The 16,397-nt window shown below is 32.8% G+C and overlaps 1 protein-coding gene and 1 pseudogene across 1 annotated transcript; one reads left to right on the top strand and one right to left on the bottom strand.

Annotated features, from left to right (window-relative positions):
* The first annotated feature begins 4,251 nt into the window (after positions 1 to 4,251).
* Positions 4,252 to 7,619, top strand: LOC136223165 (ethylene-responsive transcription factor RAP2-12-like). The gene is made up of 3 exons (XM_066011033.1): positions 4,252 to 4,714; positions 6,411 to 7,297; positions 7,374 to 7,619. The coding sequence occupies exons 1-2, from the start codon at positions 4,426 to 4,428 to the stop codon at positions 7,253 to 7,255; spliced, it is 1,134 nt and encodes a 377-aa protein (XP_065867105.1). The 5' UTR covers positions 4,252 to 4,425; the 3' UTR covers positions 7,256 to 7,297; positions 7,374 to 7,619.
* Positions 7,620 to 14,586: 6,967 nt separating this feature from the next.
* LOC136223166 (RNA-binding KH domain-containing protein PEPPER-like) lies at positions 14,587 to 16,083 on the bottom strand (annotated as a pseudogene).
* Between the last annotated feature and the right edge of the window lie 314 nt (positions 16,084 to 16,397).

Genomic DNA, 16,397 nt, shown 5'->3' with positions numbered 1-16,397 from the left:
TTTGTTTTAATTATGCTGACTTAATATAATTCTTTGAGTTTTGCAACTCAGCTTTGGTCAGCATGGCCGAGTGAGGCGTAAGACAGTTTTAGTCAGATACTGACTAGAGCTGTTTTACTTGCGAGTTGGGAAATGACACTTTTGTGGTCAGCTTCCAACTCAGCACTCTGATTTACTCCGTGTCAGCTTAAACAATTTATATACTGAGTAAATATAACAAGCAACACATACAGATATATATTGAGAGAGAGAGAGTTAGAAATTACTCAGCACGACTTATCCTGGTTCGGCCTCTCCGCCTACGTCCAGTCCCCAGAATCCCTCCGGGCTTTTTAAATCCAATACCGAGCTCTTTAAAAGTAGAGCACAAACCGTTTACAAGGCAGTTGAATATGCAAGAGTACCGTCCTCTATTCGTCTACTCAACTACTACTAAGTGCTATACCCGAACACCTAGATTTCTCTACCGTTGAGTACTTAAAACTTAGTACTCAGCACAACTCTCTCAATTTTACAATTGATACAAACTTGTTCTTTTTCAGACAAAGAACACTTTAAACGATTACAAAAATCACTCCAGCTTTTACACAGAAATGGGAATTTGGTGTAAGATCTTTTTCTTGTTTTGGTGTGCTTTTTGTATGTATACTTTTTCTCTTGTATTTCGGCCTAGGATCCAAGAAGTGTACTTGTCCTTTTATAGTTGAGGTCTGAAGCAGAAATGATTTGAATCCGGAATTATCCGTTGGATTCAAACGGCTTTTTCTTGCGACATGTTCTGGTCAGCTTCAGATTTGCAGGCCAATCCTGTCGTCTGAATTCCGCAGGCGCCAGGCTTGTCTTCTTCTCGCAGGTTTGTCTTCTTGTGCAGGTTTCGTCTTTTAGCCAGCGGACATTTGACCCATGCATCTCGAAATTAACTCTTTGCGTAATTCCAAGGTTTCTATTATTGGTGCAGACAGTTGTCGGATCTTGTCTTTTAGCAAACAAATCATTGGTGCTGTCCTTAAAATCATTCAGCATGGCTTTGATAACCTGTTGTCTTTGATCGTTGCCAATACCGATACTGAGTTGCCTTTCACTCAGCTTCCACGGTCAGCTTTGTTCTGCAAGATATAGTTTCAAAGAAGACTTTTCTTCTTTTAATGTTGAGTTGCTTTTCACTCAGCTTCTACGGTCAGCTTCGTTCTGTAAGCTTTGGTCCTGAAGAAGACTTTCCTTCTTTCGTACTGAGTCATTCTTTACTCAGCCTGTGCTATGTTATCATGCTGACTACGTTCTGTCTTATTTTGATTCCTGTTCTTAAATATTTTTATACTCAACATTGAACAAACGCATTAGTACAATTAAATCAAAGCACTTAAATTTAATTATCTTTAATCATGGATTAACTTAAATAATTTTGTCAAATCAAAATCATGTTGGAAAAGGTGTTTCAACAAACTAGTCGGTCCGGTTGATATTGGTTTTTAATATGTTTTAAAATCGGGCTGAACCACTTAAACTGGTCAGGTCAACCGTGAACCGATCCGGTTGAACGGTTTGATCCTATTAGCCATTCACTCATGTTTAATTAAAAAAACAAATGTGTTGAAAGAGGTATTCGAACCTAGGTTATTAAGCATCACTATATATGTGATACCATTAAGCTAGCTTTCAAATTATGATTAATAATAAGACTATATACTTATATATTACTAATACTTAAAATTTAAAATATTATTTAGTATTTATTTTTTATATATTTTGAAAAATATTATCAAAAAATTGATATTTGCAATATAAACAAAATTTTTACTTAGTATTTAAATTTTATATATACATAAAATAAAAATTAAAACTCTTAGTAAATTTTATAATTTAATTTAAATTAAAAAAATATATTATTTATAAGGTCATCCGGTTTGATCAATTCGAGTCAACCGGTTAAACTAATTAGCTTCTGACCTAGTTGTCAATCTGATTTGACGTTCGGTCCGGTTTTTAAAACATTGATATTTATACTCATACTGTATTCGTTATCATTCAATAAAGGGTTATTTCATTTTTCTTCTTTCTTTCAGTTTCTAGAATATGCTAATTAACTAAATCTAGTTTCTCATCACAAGAACTAAGTTTAGTTTTGGAAAATGATGTTAATATATTACGGAAAAAAGACATTTTTTTTACTGAGACATTTTTTTTACTTTAATCCATAATTTGAAGATTGTATTTACAAATACAATTATGGTATTATTCTTATTAAAACATCCATATCTCATACTTTATAGTAAAAAATCTGGTATCTCATTGTTTTGATTCTATACGATCTTTATATAAAAAAAAGGTAAAGAAATTATTTTCATCTAAAGAAAATATTTTCTATCTAAAAAAACTATGATTTTTATTAAGAAAATATTCATAATTTATATTTTGAATTTATATCATTAGTGTTTTATATTTTTTTTAAATTAAAATATAAATTCAATTAATTTTTGTTTTCCATTCCAAAAAAATTGGCATATACTTCATCAAACAAACTGTCTTAAGTATTTTCAAATACTTTGTTTTTAATAATTAAAATTATTATTAATAATTAGATGTATATTTATATGTTTTGTTTTATTTATTTAGTTTTTTCAAATAATTAATTATTTCTTCATATTATTTTGCACCCAAATACTTTAGTAATATAAATTATTCCATTACACGACGTCACGATTGGAGTCTCGAGCTTAGAGAAGAAGTTCCCTAAGCCACACAGAGGTCTATGGGGACTCCGGATAGATGACTCTTTTTAACGGCGGGCCCGCAGATGTAGGAAGGTAGCATGCCTGCTAACCGAACTGCATAATTAATGCCACTCTTTTTTGGTGTAAACTATGCTAGTTCGAACCTGACAACGTTTGTGTGGTGAATCTTTCTACTTACTCAACTTTTTTTTCTTCTTCAAGACGAGGTATATTCATATGTCGAAGAAGGGGAAGTGTCTCCATTTATGCTCATAGAATGTAAGACCCAAAGGATTCTTCCGATGTATTATCTCCGGGGATAAGTTATTGGAACCAATAAAGCCGGAAAATCATGAAATTTTCAACTCATTTTTATTAGGGAAAATGGCTTGCAATAGAAATTCCCCAGAAACAACAAAAAGTTAAATTTGAGAGTTTCTATTTAATTTAATTATAATATTCTATCTTGTTTTTTAGTTTTTATTACCTCAGATTCAAAATGAATAAATTCAAATTTGAAAAAAAAACTTTCTGATTCTCGAAGAATGAGTGGGCAAAGTATGGTGCGTCGATATAAGCTTGGACGGACCAACTAGATCACAGATGCTTAAGTAAAAAGAGAGAGCTGGCGACATTGAAGTGCGAGGCAGTGGTAGCCACTAGCAGGATCACGAGGACCCTACTACATCGTACTCGAGATGGGTTTAGTGTTCCGGAGAAATGAAAAGTGTGAGCCTTAACTCTAGCTTGCTTCTGACTTTTGCATCTAATTTAACATTTTAATATATAAATATAATTTTTTTAAAAAAATAAAAATATAATTTTTTTTAAGGGATGAATATAACTTTTAAATATATTTCATTTGATTATTTTACATATAAAATTTAGCAAGTATTTGGTTTTAATTATCTTAATTAATAAATAGTAATATTCTATATTTTTATTTTAAATAGTTCGTCGGCTCAATATTTTGGAGAGAACACTAAAATTAAAATATAACGAGATAAGGTATTAAAATAGGTCTATAGTCTTAGAAAAGTATTAATTTAGGCTTTACGTACAAAATATCACCAATATATGTTTGACGTTTAAAAAAGATACTATCAATTTAGGCTTCAAGAATGGATTGAACACGTTATTTCTATTATTCCGCTAAGTTCTGATTTCTTCATCCACATACAATTAACAGAACTTAATAAAGTAATATTAATAACGTATTTCATTCCATTCTTAATATCAAATTAATACCATTTTTTAAACATTAAATATATATTAATGTTATTGTTATGTCGAGCTAAATTGATACTTTTTCATAAACCAATGCATATTTTGATACCTAATCTCAAATAAGCGATTGGTAACTTTTCCAACAAATGGATCAAACATAGAGAGCCCGCCAGTCCAAACGTAAATCAACCCCTTCAACAAGGGTATTATAGTAAAAACGCATTTACAATGAGTCCTATAAGGACAAAAATGTAATTTAAACCAATTTGTCCTTTCTTCCTCGAATATAAAACCTTCTTACAGCCTTCCTCTTCTTCCAACTTCTACTTAAACCTGCACCAAAATCATTTTCACTTTTTCTCTCAACTACCTCAACTTTACATAGTCCGCACTTTCATCCCTTTCTTTTTAAGAAATCTTTTCATTTACGTCCTTTTGATCACCGTCATCATCATCAGCTGCTGCTGTAACTTCAACTTCAACCACCATGTGTGGGGGTGCTATCATTTCCGACTTCATCCCTCCCACCCCGGCTGGGGGGCGATATTCTCGGCGTTTGACGGCGGATTTTCTTTGGCCTGATCTAAAGAAACCGACGGCGAAGCCATACTCTAAGCCGGTTGTCATCGATCTTGATGATGATTTCGAGGCTGATTTCCAGGAGTTCAAGGATGAGTCTGATGCCGACGAGGAGGATGAGGTTTTGCTCGATGTGAAACCTTTCTCTTTCTCTGCTACAGCTTCTCCCCCTCTCTGCAAACGCGGTGTCTCTCGCGGTATTGACTTCTTTATCTACTTTTTTCTGATAAGAATTGAAATTTGTTTCTAATTTAGGTTTTATGTTGTTTACAACTTAGATTTTTTCTGTTCCGTAGCTAATTATGATTTGGGGTTTCTTTTGTGTCTTACTTTTTTATATAATTGATTGATTATTGATACTACAGTTGTTATTTGCCTTTGAGATTTGTTTGTTTTTGAGTGAAAAGCATCATTTTTTTTTTCTGATATTTCCATATTTGGGAATCTCATTTCTAATTTTTATTTCATGGAAATGGAAGTTCATTCGTAGAGTTTTTGTGCTCTTGTTTTTATGCGTTATATTGAGTTGAAGGGAGTACATATTCAGTGAATTTTTGTGATAAAACTGTTTTCTCTACGAGTTCTCTTGATATTTGTTTTAGGAGATCTTACTTTAGATTGAGTTAAACAGTGTGGTAAGTAATTCCCTTTGATCAGGTGGAGAAATGTTTCTTTCTCAGGCTTGTAAGAATTAAATATGGGGTTTTGATTTGTGAAAACCGGATATTCTGCTCAATAATTTCTCTTTTTATACTTCTCTCTAAATTTTAGTTTTTCCTTACCCCTTCAAAGCTGTTCATTTGTTAAGGAATAGCCTGAAAACACAAAACACCGTGAGGAAATTTTTATTTTGTTTTATTTTATCTTTTGAGATCCAGGGGGTAGAAATAAATTCTCATGTTCTGGTGGAATTTGATGTCTTTGTCAATGTTTATTGTGCTTGGATTGTTCTAAGGTTAGATTTTGATGCAAAATTAGTTTTATTTTGCTCTATCTTCTGAAATTCTTTGTTAGCTATAAATATGATCTTGTTAAGCAAATGAAAACCATGCTAAGAATTTCGTTTTCTATTTCATGTATAAAAAAAAAGAACCAAGAAGATAGAAAATGAGATGGAGGAAATTAGGGTTTTGATGTATTGGTGGTAGAGAAATTCAGTGCTATTGATACTTTAATTACAAGATCTCTTAAAAAGTTGATTGCTTGTTGCAAATGATTAGCTTACGCTGACGTCCTTTCGTGGTTTAATGAAAGCAAAACTTGGTTGTATTGAATGATTTCATCATCTACGTCCCTTAATTGTCGTTTCCTTGTTAATTTTTGCCTGATGACGTCCTTTGGTGGTTTAATGAAAGCAAAACTTGGTTGTATTGAATGGTTTCATCATCTCCGTCCCTTAATTGTCGTTTCCTTGTTAATTTTTGCCTGATGACGTCCTTTCGTGGTCTAACGAAAGCAAAACTTGGTTGTATTGAATGGTTTTATCATCTCCGCCCCTTAATTGTCGTTTTCCTTGTTAATTTATGCGTGATGATTGTTATTTCTCATATGATTGAACCTTAAAGTGTTTGATACCTAAGTACAGCATTTTTAATAATAGGATTCTTCGTGATATCATTGCGGCTGTTTATTATGATCTGATTGAACCTTTTTTCTCTATTGCGGCGTTCTATCTTTTGACGTCTTTAATTAATATTCGTGTGTAATATCTGAAGGCCGTACAGCTGTAAAATATGTGGAATTCAATATCTTTAATAATAGGATTCTGCGTGATATCATTTCGGTAGTTTATTATGATCTGATTGAACCTTTTTCTTTATTGCGGCGTCCTGTCTTTTGACGTCTTTAATTAATATTTGTTTGTAATATCTTTTGCTTTATGAATTACTGAAGGCCCTACAGCTGTAAAATCTGTGGAATTCAATGGGCAAGCTGAAAAATCTGCAAAGAGAAAGAGAAAGAACCAGTATAGAGGAATCAGGCAGCGCCCATGGGGAAAATGGGCTGCTGAGATTCGTGACCCCAGGAAAGGAGTACGTGTCTGGCTAGGAACATTCAATACTGCAGAAGAAGCTGCAAGAGCATATGATGCAGAGGCGCGTAGAATTCGTGGCAAGAAAGCTAAAGTGAACTTCCCTGATGAAGCTCCACGCGCTTTGGCAAAGCGTTCAGTTATGGAAAGTGAGCAAAAACCAATTCCTAAGACAGACTTAATTGAGAATTTCAGTTGCATGAACAACCCAGAACAGGAATACTTTAATTCTATGGGCTTTGTTGAAGAGAAACCATTGGTGAACCAGTTCGGTTTAATGGAGGCCTTTCCTGCCAATTCTGGAGTGAAATCCATGGCTCCAAGTGACAATATTCCTATGTTTTTCAATTCTGATCAAGGGAGCAACTCATTTGACTGTTCCGACTTTGGATGGGGAGAGCAGGCAGCAAAGACTCCTGAAATCACATCTGTCCTTTCGGGAACCCCCGAAATTGATGAATCTCTGTTTTTGGAGGATGCTAGTCCTAGTAAGAAGATGAAGCCAGACTCCGCGAATACAATGCCTGTCACAGAGAACGGGAAATCCCTGTCTGAGGAGCTGTTGGGTTTTGACAACCAAATGAACTTTCAGATGCCATTTGATGGGAATTGGGAGCTGGATAGCTTTCTGAATATAGACGCAACTCAGGATAGTGTGAACCCGATGAACCTGTGGAGCTTCGATGAATTCAGTATGGCTTATTAAGCAAACTCTCCATTGTGTTAGCTTCTGTAAATAAGGCTACATGTAAGTTAGTTTCTCCTATTGAATCCATTGTTTCATGTTGTTTCCGGGTTCTAAATTTTGTTCCTGGGGTTTGTAGGAATGGTCGTCTATCTGATATGTGAGCGGTACGAGCATTTCTGACCATGCTGAATCCTTTGTGGAGCAGTGTTAAGAGGAGCTTTTGGTGAAAGAGTAGTAAATAGGTATTTTAGGTTACCTTGTTCTACATTTTGGAAAAATTGGACTTGGTTTGTTGAATTTTATGACTGTAATTGACAATGTTGTGTGTGCTTTGTTGAACTGAAAAGAAAACAATATAAAATCTTAACTCTTTTGCCTTTTCTGGTATGGTCATTATCATGAGCCATCAATTTTGAATCGGTTCAATCTTTACTGATATATTTAATGAAAATTTGTTGGATCATAATATTCCTTGTGCTTTGTTTGGTAACATTCCTAATTTTCCTTGCATAGAATTCTTCCTGGTCACATTTCTACTAGGCAGCTTTTGACTTGGTAGCATGCATGTTTGGGGCGGACCAGTTTGACACGATTGTCATTTTTATTGTATTTATATCGTATATCCTATAGTCTCAATAAATTGTTTAATAAAGATTTTGTTGAAGCGATCTATTGGTTTCTTGATTTCAACTTCAACTATTTCTTGATTTCATCTTGTTTAAAATCTGTCATTTCTCCACTCATCCCACGCTCCTTTGAACTCAAGGATATTCCGGCAGAAGCCAAGGCCATGGGGCTCTGCAAGTTCTGGGATAAAAAGTTATCTACTGGTTTCTTGATTTCAACTTGTTTAAAATTTAACTCTGCCACGTGGATAGGATTTGAAGGGTGATGATCACTTTAAGCAAGTTCCGCTAAGTTCTGGATAATCCGTTTTGACATCCTTAATGTTTGTTTTGGAAACTGGGAACAAATAATTAAGGAAGTGGATTTTAATAAGTTGAGAAGTAGATGAGATGGTTAGAATTTAGCTTTGAACACCATGTTAGGTATGACAGCACATGGTTGGTTTCTCAGCTTTCATTTATGGTTTGTCTTCTTTGCTTTCTGATTTTTACATTCAAATTAAATGCTTCAAATTTCTTAATTCTGAAGATGATTTTCTTTTCATTAGGATGAACCTTCCACCTATGCTTTGAATATACGTATTTAACTTATATTTCACATTATATTTCACAATATATAGGTGGAGATTCAAAACATTCTGAGGTTTAGATTTAATAAGCCTGTATCTAACGGCGAATGAGCAAATTCACGTGCATGTGAAAATTCCTAATCGTATATTACTTTATAATTATTTTAATTTGTATTTCTTTAAATCCTTTAATTTTTAAGTAATATAAATTATTTTAATTTGTATTTCTTTAAATCCTTTAATTTTTTAAAAATTAATTTTTTGCTTTTGAAATTGACCGAACTTAAGTTGAGTTTTATTCTTATTATTTTTAAAGTATAATTTTAATTTCGAAGATTTTTTTTTTCTTTTTTGAGTTTGATGTCTTTAATTAATAATTTTGGAAATAAGAAAATCATTTAAAAATAATAATAAAAAATAGCGTTTTGGGGATTTACAAAATTTAGTAAAGTGAGCCCTTCTCTGGCTGTGCAGAAGGAATGATTGAGGCTGAATTGTCAATTTATTGGATGAAAATGCATAATAAGCTTCGAGTCATCTTTTGTCCAAATTCAATTTTCACCCATTTCCTTACTTGTTTCAAGTATTGTCTGTTACGAAAATTAAGAATTTCTATTAATAATTCAGATTCATATTATTTTCTGGTATTCTGTACCTAATTGCAAAATGAGAAAAACTTCACTTTCTTGTTATTTTTTAAATGTTTCTCTAATTACTTACTTCCCCCTAATTCAAGGAATTTTTGCTAGAGAGAGAGAAGAAAAAGGAAATTAAGAATATCTTTTTTTTAGGTGGATGTTGAGGCAATTATAAAAAATATAGAATGCAATTTGGTAAAAGAAAATTCCAATTTGAAGAGTTGAGTTTAATAGTAGGTATCAAATTAGTTTTATGACCTCAAAATAAAATTCAAATGATTAAGTAATATATAAATAGAATTTAACTTTGTAATTATGGGTATCTACTCTAGGTTAGAAAAATGATGGAAAATGTCCTTTTGGACCTACCCTATAAATATGGTATAGATTAGAGATGTGACATCATAAATCATAAATCACGGGTGACTATATATTATATGGGTTTGGTTGGTACTCTTGTTATCAACTATTTATTTTCTCCTTCTAAAAAAAAAAATATTTATTTTCTCATTTTTTTTTTAATTTCAAAAACTCACTATCAATTAACATTTTCTTTAGATGAGATATGTATGAAGAAATATGACACTAAATATAAAACATCAAGAGCTACTTATGACACTTTAGAGAGCTGGTGAGATACTTGTAAAGTTTATGAAACTAATTTATTTTTATGGATAAGTTTAGGGAGCTGGTGATATGAAATAAGCAAGTTTAAAGAGCTGGTGAGACACTTATAAAGTTCAGGGAGCCAATCTACTATTTTGGACAAATTCAAGGAGCTGATAGTATATTAGGCCAAACATCTTTTGTATTTGAAAATAAATTAAGATGAAATAATATTTTTATTGTTTTATTGTATTTTTCTTACAACTAAAAAACGATTCCATTGAGAATTTGAGGATAATACATCAACAATAGAAAAATGGGAGTGATCTCCCAATCTTGAGGATGAGAGCTATAAGCTTTAGCTAGTAAATGAGTTATCTAGTTCATTGATTTTTTAAATAAAAATGACACTTAAGTATCGAAAATAAACACAAAAGATCTATATTTCTTTAATAAATTACATATTTAAGAAAAAAACCATACAATTATTATGAAAACCTCCACAAGTAATTAAGAGTTTGTTTCGAAAAGAACTATGTCATAAAACTGAGCACTTCTTGAAACTTAAAATATCAATAAAAAAAAAGCATTATACATATCTGATAACTGAGCGCTTTTCTAAAACTTAAAATTTCAACCAAAAAAACATTATACAGATCTGAACTATTGGGATCAGAAAAGCACGCAATAGTAAAGTTGCATTTAAACCAGTATGGAGGAGGAGCTTCTTCGAGTTCCCTCAAAAACATGAGTCTCAAAAAAAACATTTGAATCATCTCTGACCACGAGCTTTCCAAATCTTCAAGTTGTCCCATCTTCATAATTTGATATGACAACCTGCTTTGAGAAGATCCTAAGCTATTAGTAAGCTTCGACTAAAAAAACATAGGTTTAACCTCAAAGTTGCAGTAAGAAAATCTCCTAAAGGGTAATAACATGCTTTTAAGGTTATTATAATCATTGATGGTGAGTCATTCACTAGAATCGACCACCCTTATTTTGCTAGGAGGCTAATGTTAAATTTCCAAAATTTGAGAAAACAAGGCCCTTCATCGCCTTTATGAATGCATAATTTGTCCTAATAGAGTTAGTTCCCATCAAAAGGAGTTCAACATACGCTAAATTTCATAATAAAAGGAGATTGGTGTTAGTGTAATATCCTAAAGATAATTATTTTAGGATACTTTTGTTAATAAATGAATTATTCATTTTGAGTTATGTAATTCATCCAATATAGTTGTTAACTATTAAAAGACATTTATTAAATAAAAGTAATCATTAGTTTATCTTCACAAGAATAAAGTGTTCATAACAGGGTGAGTATCCCAACATAAGAAAGATGTGTCTCACTCCCATAGGAGGCATAAGACGTCAAGTTGATTTGACATTTTACTTTTCAATATATAGTTGCAGTATAATTTGATCCTTCATCAGATATATCCAAACGAATCGTGATTATAGAAAATGTTAAGTCACATATATATAGACTTTTGTTCACTTACTCGGGTTGGATTAACTTAGAACAAATAGATTAAGTGAAATCTCCATTTCATCTCTTAATCATTCACCCTGCAAGAGTTTCAAGTAATTCTACCGCATGAGGCTTATGATATATCTCTTATCTATCGAGAGTGATGAATGCACAATCTATCATTCAATTATCCTAAAACTACTGCACGTGACATCCAATCATTGCCCAAGTCACACCCTAAATGGATCGTGCAAGATAACATAGATAAGCATCATACTAAATAATCAAGAATAACTTTGATGATTGTTTGAGTCTGAAGATTAGTTATACCTACTATCACAAATGAGATATGTCAAGTGACATTAAACAGATTTATCCATCTTGTTATCTCATGCTAATCCCAACGCACATAAACTCCTTCATACACAACCATTTAACTATCTAGATATTTACATATCTATTGCTTGTGAGATCATCTTCTTATTCAGGAACAGAAGACATTATTACATGAAAGTCTTAACGACATTGTGTCAATCTTGTAACATAATGCTTAACTTGCGTTCTTTAAGTTTATTATCATTTAATTAGAAACATAAAGTATAGTCTCGTATTCATCTTGTATCGCTACAAAAAAAAGCACTTTCAGAGACCACAAATCGTCCCCAAAAACATAAAAATTTGTCCCCTATACTTTCGGGGATAATTTTTGTCCCTATTTTTCGTCCTTGTTTCCTCCGTCCTTGATTCTATAAGGGACGAAAAACATGATGTCGTCCCCGTTCTTATGGACGACTGTCGTCCCCGTTCTTAGGGACGTCATCTCGTCCCCAGTCTTACGGACGACTGTCGTCCCTGTTCTTAGGGACAACATCTCGTCTTCATTCTTACGAACGACTGTCGTGCCCGTTCTTAGGGACAACATCTCATCCCCGTTCATAGGGATGACTGTCGTCCCCATGTAATAGTGACATATTTTTGTCCCTACAATAAAGGATGACACGCTCTGAAAAAATAATATGCAAATTATTAATTGAAACCAGTAAATTATTGATTTTCAATCGGTAATTTACGGGTTCATTTTTCAACAGCAAACCATAACCTTATTTATAGACATAAATCAGGAAAAAAAATCAACACGAAATGATTTATTATATAACAGTAATATTCAACAAAAAATGATTAGAACAAAGGAACTAACAAGTACAAGCTTATTGAGCCCGTTCTTCCCAAATAACATCGGTATATGTTCTACCATAATTCCTAAGATCAATCAAACCATATCCCCTTAGCTTTAGATCGTTTCATTCTTCTCAAATCCTTCATCTGCAAATACACACAGAAAATGCATATAACATTTGTCTTCCTAAATCAAATAATTATTCTCACCATCACTCCCAAAATTATAGGTAGCATAGTTAGTGATGAATTCTGAAACTGAAAAAATCATTTCTAAATAGAAAAGCATAGCTACATTCAAACTTAATCTTTCAAAAGTTCAGGAATGGATAGCTAAGAACATATATTATTCTCAGTTTTGACCGATTTCAAATCCATAGAGCAAAGAAACACAAACTTATTATACAACTCAGAAATAAAAAAGAAATAGATTAATAGCCTATACCTTCCCGAGACTAGCTCCCATGATAACACATGTTGGTATTAGCATTTCATGCATGCCTGGTCCTCCCTTGGGCAGGGCAAGTAACAACTACTTTTCCCTATGGTAGAACCTATATGAGAAAAAAACTTGATGTCAAAATTTCATGTGTAAACAAAATGAATGTGTTAAAACTTATACAAAACAATCTTTGTAAGGTCGAAAACATAATCATATGTATTATTCAAACTTACATGTTGGATAAAGTAATATGTTTATTATATTCTGAAAGAGCATGCATCTTCTTTTTGCAAGAAGGTGTGCTCTTTTTATAACTATTTTTGTAGCCTTCGATTCTGCAATGTGCATTTTATTTCCAATCAAACTATATGTTACTATTTTCATAAACTAAAAATGCATAAAAGTCATTCTACCGACCTTTAAACATGTTGAATCAAATAAATTGGGCTCTCATTATTTATTTTTCTCAATCACACACGAAACAACCAATTTACACGTTCAAGTCCAAAACAACACACGTTTTAACTCCAGGGGTCACAATGGAATTAAAAGAGTGTGAGAGAGAGAGAGAGATTGAATTAAGGAGGAAAAGCACAAAGTAGAAATTGCAAAAGAAGGGGTATTTTATAATAGATCTAGAAGCTAATGTAATTAGAAGCAGACAGTAGAAAACAAAACTAAAGGATACAGACTGTGAATTACCTATAAATATAATGCTTCTGAAGTTAAAACCAAAAAGTCCCTTCCAATTGAATCCTACCAAATTGCTTCAAAAAATAATAGAGACATTAGTATTAAGTACCACTAGCCAAATACCCAAGCCTGGTGAAATCATTTTCCATCTCAACATACCCATTGACATCATGAACAACAACATCAACTAGTATCTGCTTATTTTGCTAAATAAAGAAATCAGATAAGCTTAATAGACAACAAAAAGCATCTCCTATCCAAGAAGATAATTATAGGTAAACTCAAGCCTTTTACTGGATTATGATCTTATGGTTATAAAAAGGCAGTCTATATGGAATAGGCAAGAGTGTTAACTTACTCTTTTTATTTTTAGAATAATACAACTATATAACTCGCAGACTTTATGAAAATGTCTGAAAACTAGCATAACTGAGATTAATAAACTCAAATTTTTTGTTATCAACTATCTATAGGAGTATAAGCTAAAAGTAATAAAAAAATGCATTATCATTAAAATAACTTGAGATATGAACACAACTTACAAGCAAAAACATAAGAGTAGAATTTGTCAACAATATGAAGCCAATAACCTAACAAACCTAAAAAATAGTTTCTTTAATTAATTTTGGGGTATACCAACATAATCCTATATTTGCTTTAATTAAGGAACACGAATGAGAACCAAATAGCCTTAATTGTCAGAGATTAATATAAAATATATGATTGGGCATTAACTATTAGTTTTGATTTTAGTTCAATTGGTTGCATGACAATAACAAGAGTACCCAAACAAAAAATGACAGATTGTGAAAATACACATCAGAAACCAAAAAATATAACAATGACTTCAAATATCCCACAAGTAAGAACACACTACTATTAAATGTGAAAGAAAGCAAACAATAAATGAATTAATAGAACCTGATGAATGATCTTATTATCTCCATGATTTGGCCTCTAACTTCTCTTTGCAAAAGGTTAAGAAGATTTTTGAGCAGCTTACAATCATGTTCAAAGGTATGAAACTGAGATTTCCATCTCTATATCATTTGTCATGCCTGTCATTGTAACACAAGAACAATCAATAATGAAACAAGTGTACAAGTCCTACTGTGAGAAAAACAACATTCAAAATCTGTAACTATTATAACCTCCTAAACCAGGGGAACCATACCCTCCCAAGCTTGAAGATCCATAGTCGGATCCCCCTAGATGGGAGGCGAAAGAAGATGTAGAGTAGCTCGTTTCCGGTACTTAAGGATATGAATTATATCCAGCGTCAATCTTCCCGTACACAGCTAGTGTTGCTTCTTTCAGATTACTAATGAACTCCTGAATGAGTTGTTGAGCTATCTGAACTTGCGGAGTGGTGCCTTTAATCTCTCAAACCTCCACTCTCTTATCTTGTAAGGATGGCTCCGCTAGTACGACGAATGTAAGCAATATTTGACCCACCAACACCAATAATATCCTCAGCATATGATAGAGGTACTTGCATTGTTTGCGTCATCTGAGTAACTAGAGGAGCAATTGCACGACCAAGTCCTGTTGTTGGTCCTGTCAAGCGTATTCCACCAAGTGCAAAATTTTGTCCATAAAGTGACAGTGCAGGTTGCAGATTGTTTGGATCAAGAAGTGTTTCACGCTCATATAATTCTCTCATCAGAAGTAGCATATGAAGGTACCTCATCTTCACCAAGAACCCTTATAGTAGCACCAGTGTTTTCCTGTATCGATTTTATTAGAGAGCCTTGCTTTCGAATTAAGTTAATAGCTTGTGAAGATGCAACCAGTAACCATATGGAACAAAATACAGCACCAGAAACAGCAAAGGATGTACAATCACATTCACCACCTGATAGAGCATTAACAAGTTTGTACACTCTCACCACATCATCCATTGTAGGAGATAGTATTGCTTCTAGTTCCTCTTTTCCAGATATCAAAACAGTGTTGAACGATGCGATTAATCATCATGTCAATCGAATTCTTGATCTGGATGAACAAACGAGCATCATCCTCGATCCAATCTTCATCATCCTTAATCTGAATGAACATAAACAACAATAAAACAGAGACATGTGCAAATAATCAATAGAAAACCCAAGCAAAAGGATAAAGTCCCACTTGCAGTTTGTTCTTTGTTCCTTTCTTTGTTAACTAATGGTTTCATTTAGAATTTCATAGTGAGATTAGGACATCTAACATCATGTTGAAGCTACTACAACAGAGGAATAATCAAGCAGTCAACTATAGCTTTCGTTAAATTGAAGGTTGATATACAAAACATTGAGATTTTCATGAAAATAAAAAAAAATAGAAAACCTAACCTTGAAAATTCACCAGAGCCGATGGGATCCAGCCTTCAAATTCGCTGCTCAATGTCGCAAACCTACCCTTGATTATTGAATTCATCGATGAAACTTGGGGAAACAAAAAGGAGAGAGGAAGGCAAATGACAAGGGAAAACAAATTGAGAGAAGAGAAGAGAGAATGGATGAGCGGGGCGCTGGTTATGGATGGAGACGGTATGTCGGCTGGCAATGAGGGGAGCAAAGAACGAGAGAGAGAGAGAGAGAGAGAGAGGGGGAGTGGGAGAGAATCGTTGTGGTTAGACAAAATCAATCTGATTTTGTCCCTAAATAATAATAAATTTTTATATAAACATATAATCTAATTTTTATTAATTAAATTTGTCCCCTTTACTAGATTAAAAAATAATTGGAGACAATAAATATAGTTGTCCTCTATATTAATTTCAAAACTATAATTAAAGATAAAAATTATGTTTTATGCTTAACCATTTGTGTTTAAAAGTCACTTTTTTTTTTTTTTTTGTAGTGTACGTTTAGTTGGATTTATTCAAATTGAATTAACAGATAGAAATTAAGAGGTTAAGTGAATTGTAATAAACGTCAAAATGAGCTCTAATATCATAG

Source organism: Euphorbia lathyris, chromosome 3 (assembly GCF_963576675.1).
Source record: "Euphorbia lathyris chromosome 3, ddEupLath1.1, whole genome shotgun sequence".
Taxonomy (NCBI): Eukaryota; Viridiplantae; Streptophyta; class Magnoliopsida; order Malpighiales; family Euphorbiaceae; genus Euphorbia; species Euphorbia lathyris.
The sequence above is the reverse complement of the archived record's forward strand: the minus strand, read 5'-3'. Positions and strand labels throughout refer to the sequence as shown.

Bases quoted from the DNA above. Each gene is read 5' to 3' on its own strand.
- LOC136223165 (XM_066011033.1), top strand. From the start codon at position 4,426: ATGTGTGGGGGTGCTATCATTTCCGACTTCATCCCTCCCACCCCGGCT. The intron at 4,715-6,410 runs GTATTGACTTCT...GAATTACTGAAG, and splicing joins CAAACGCGGTGTCTCTCGCG to GCCCTACAGCTGTAAAATCT.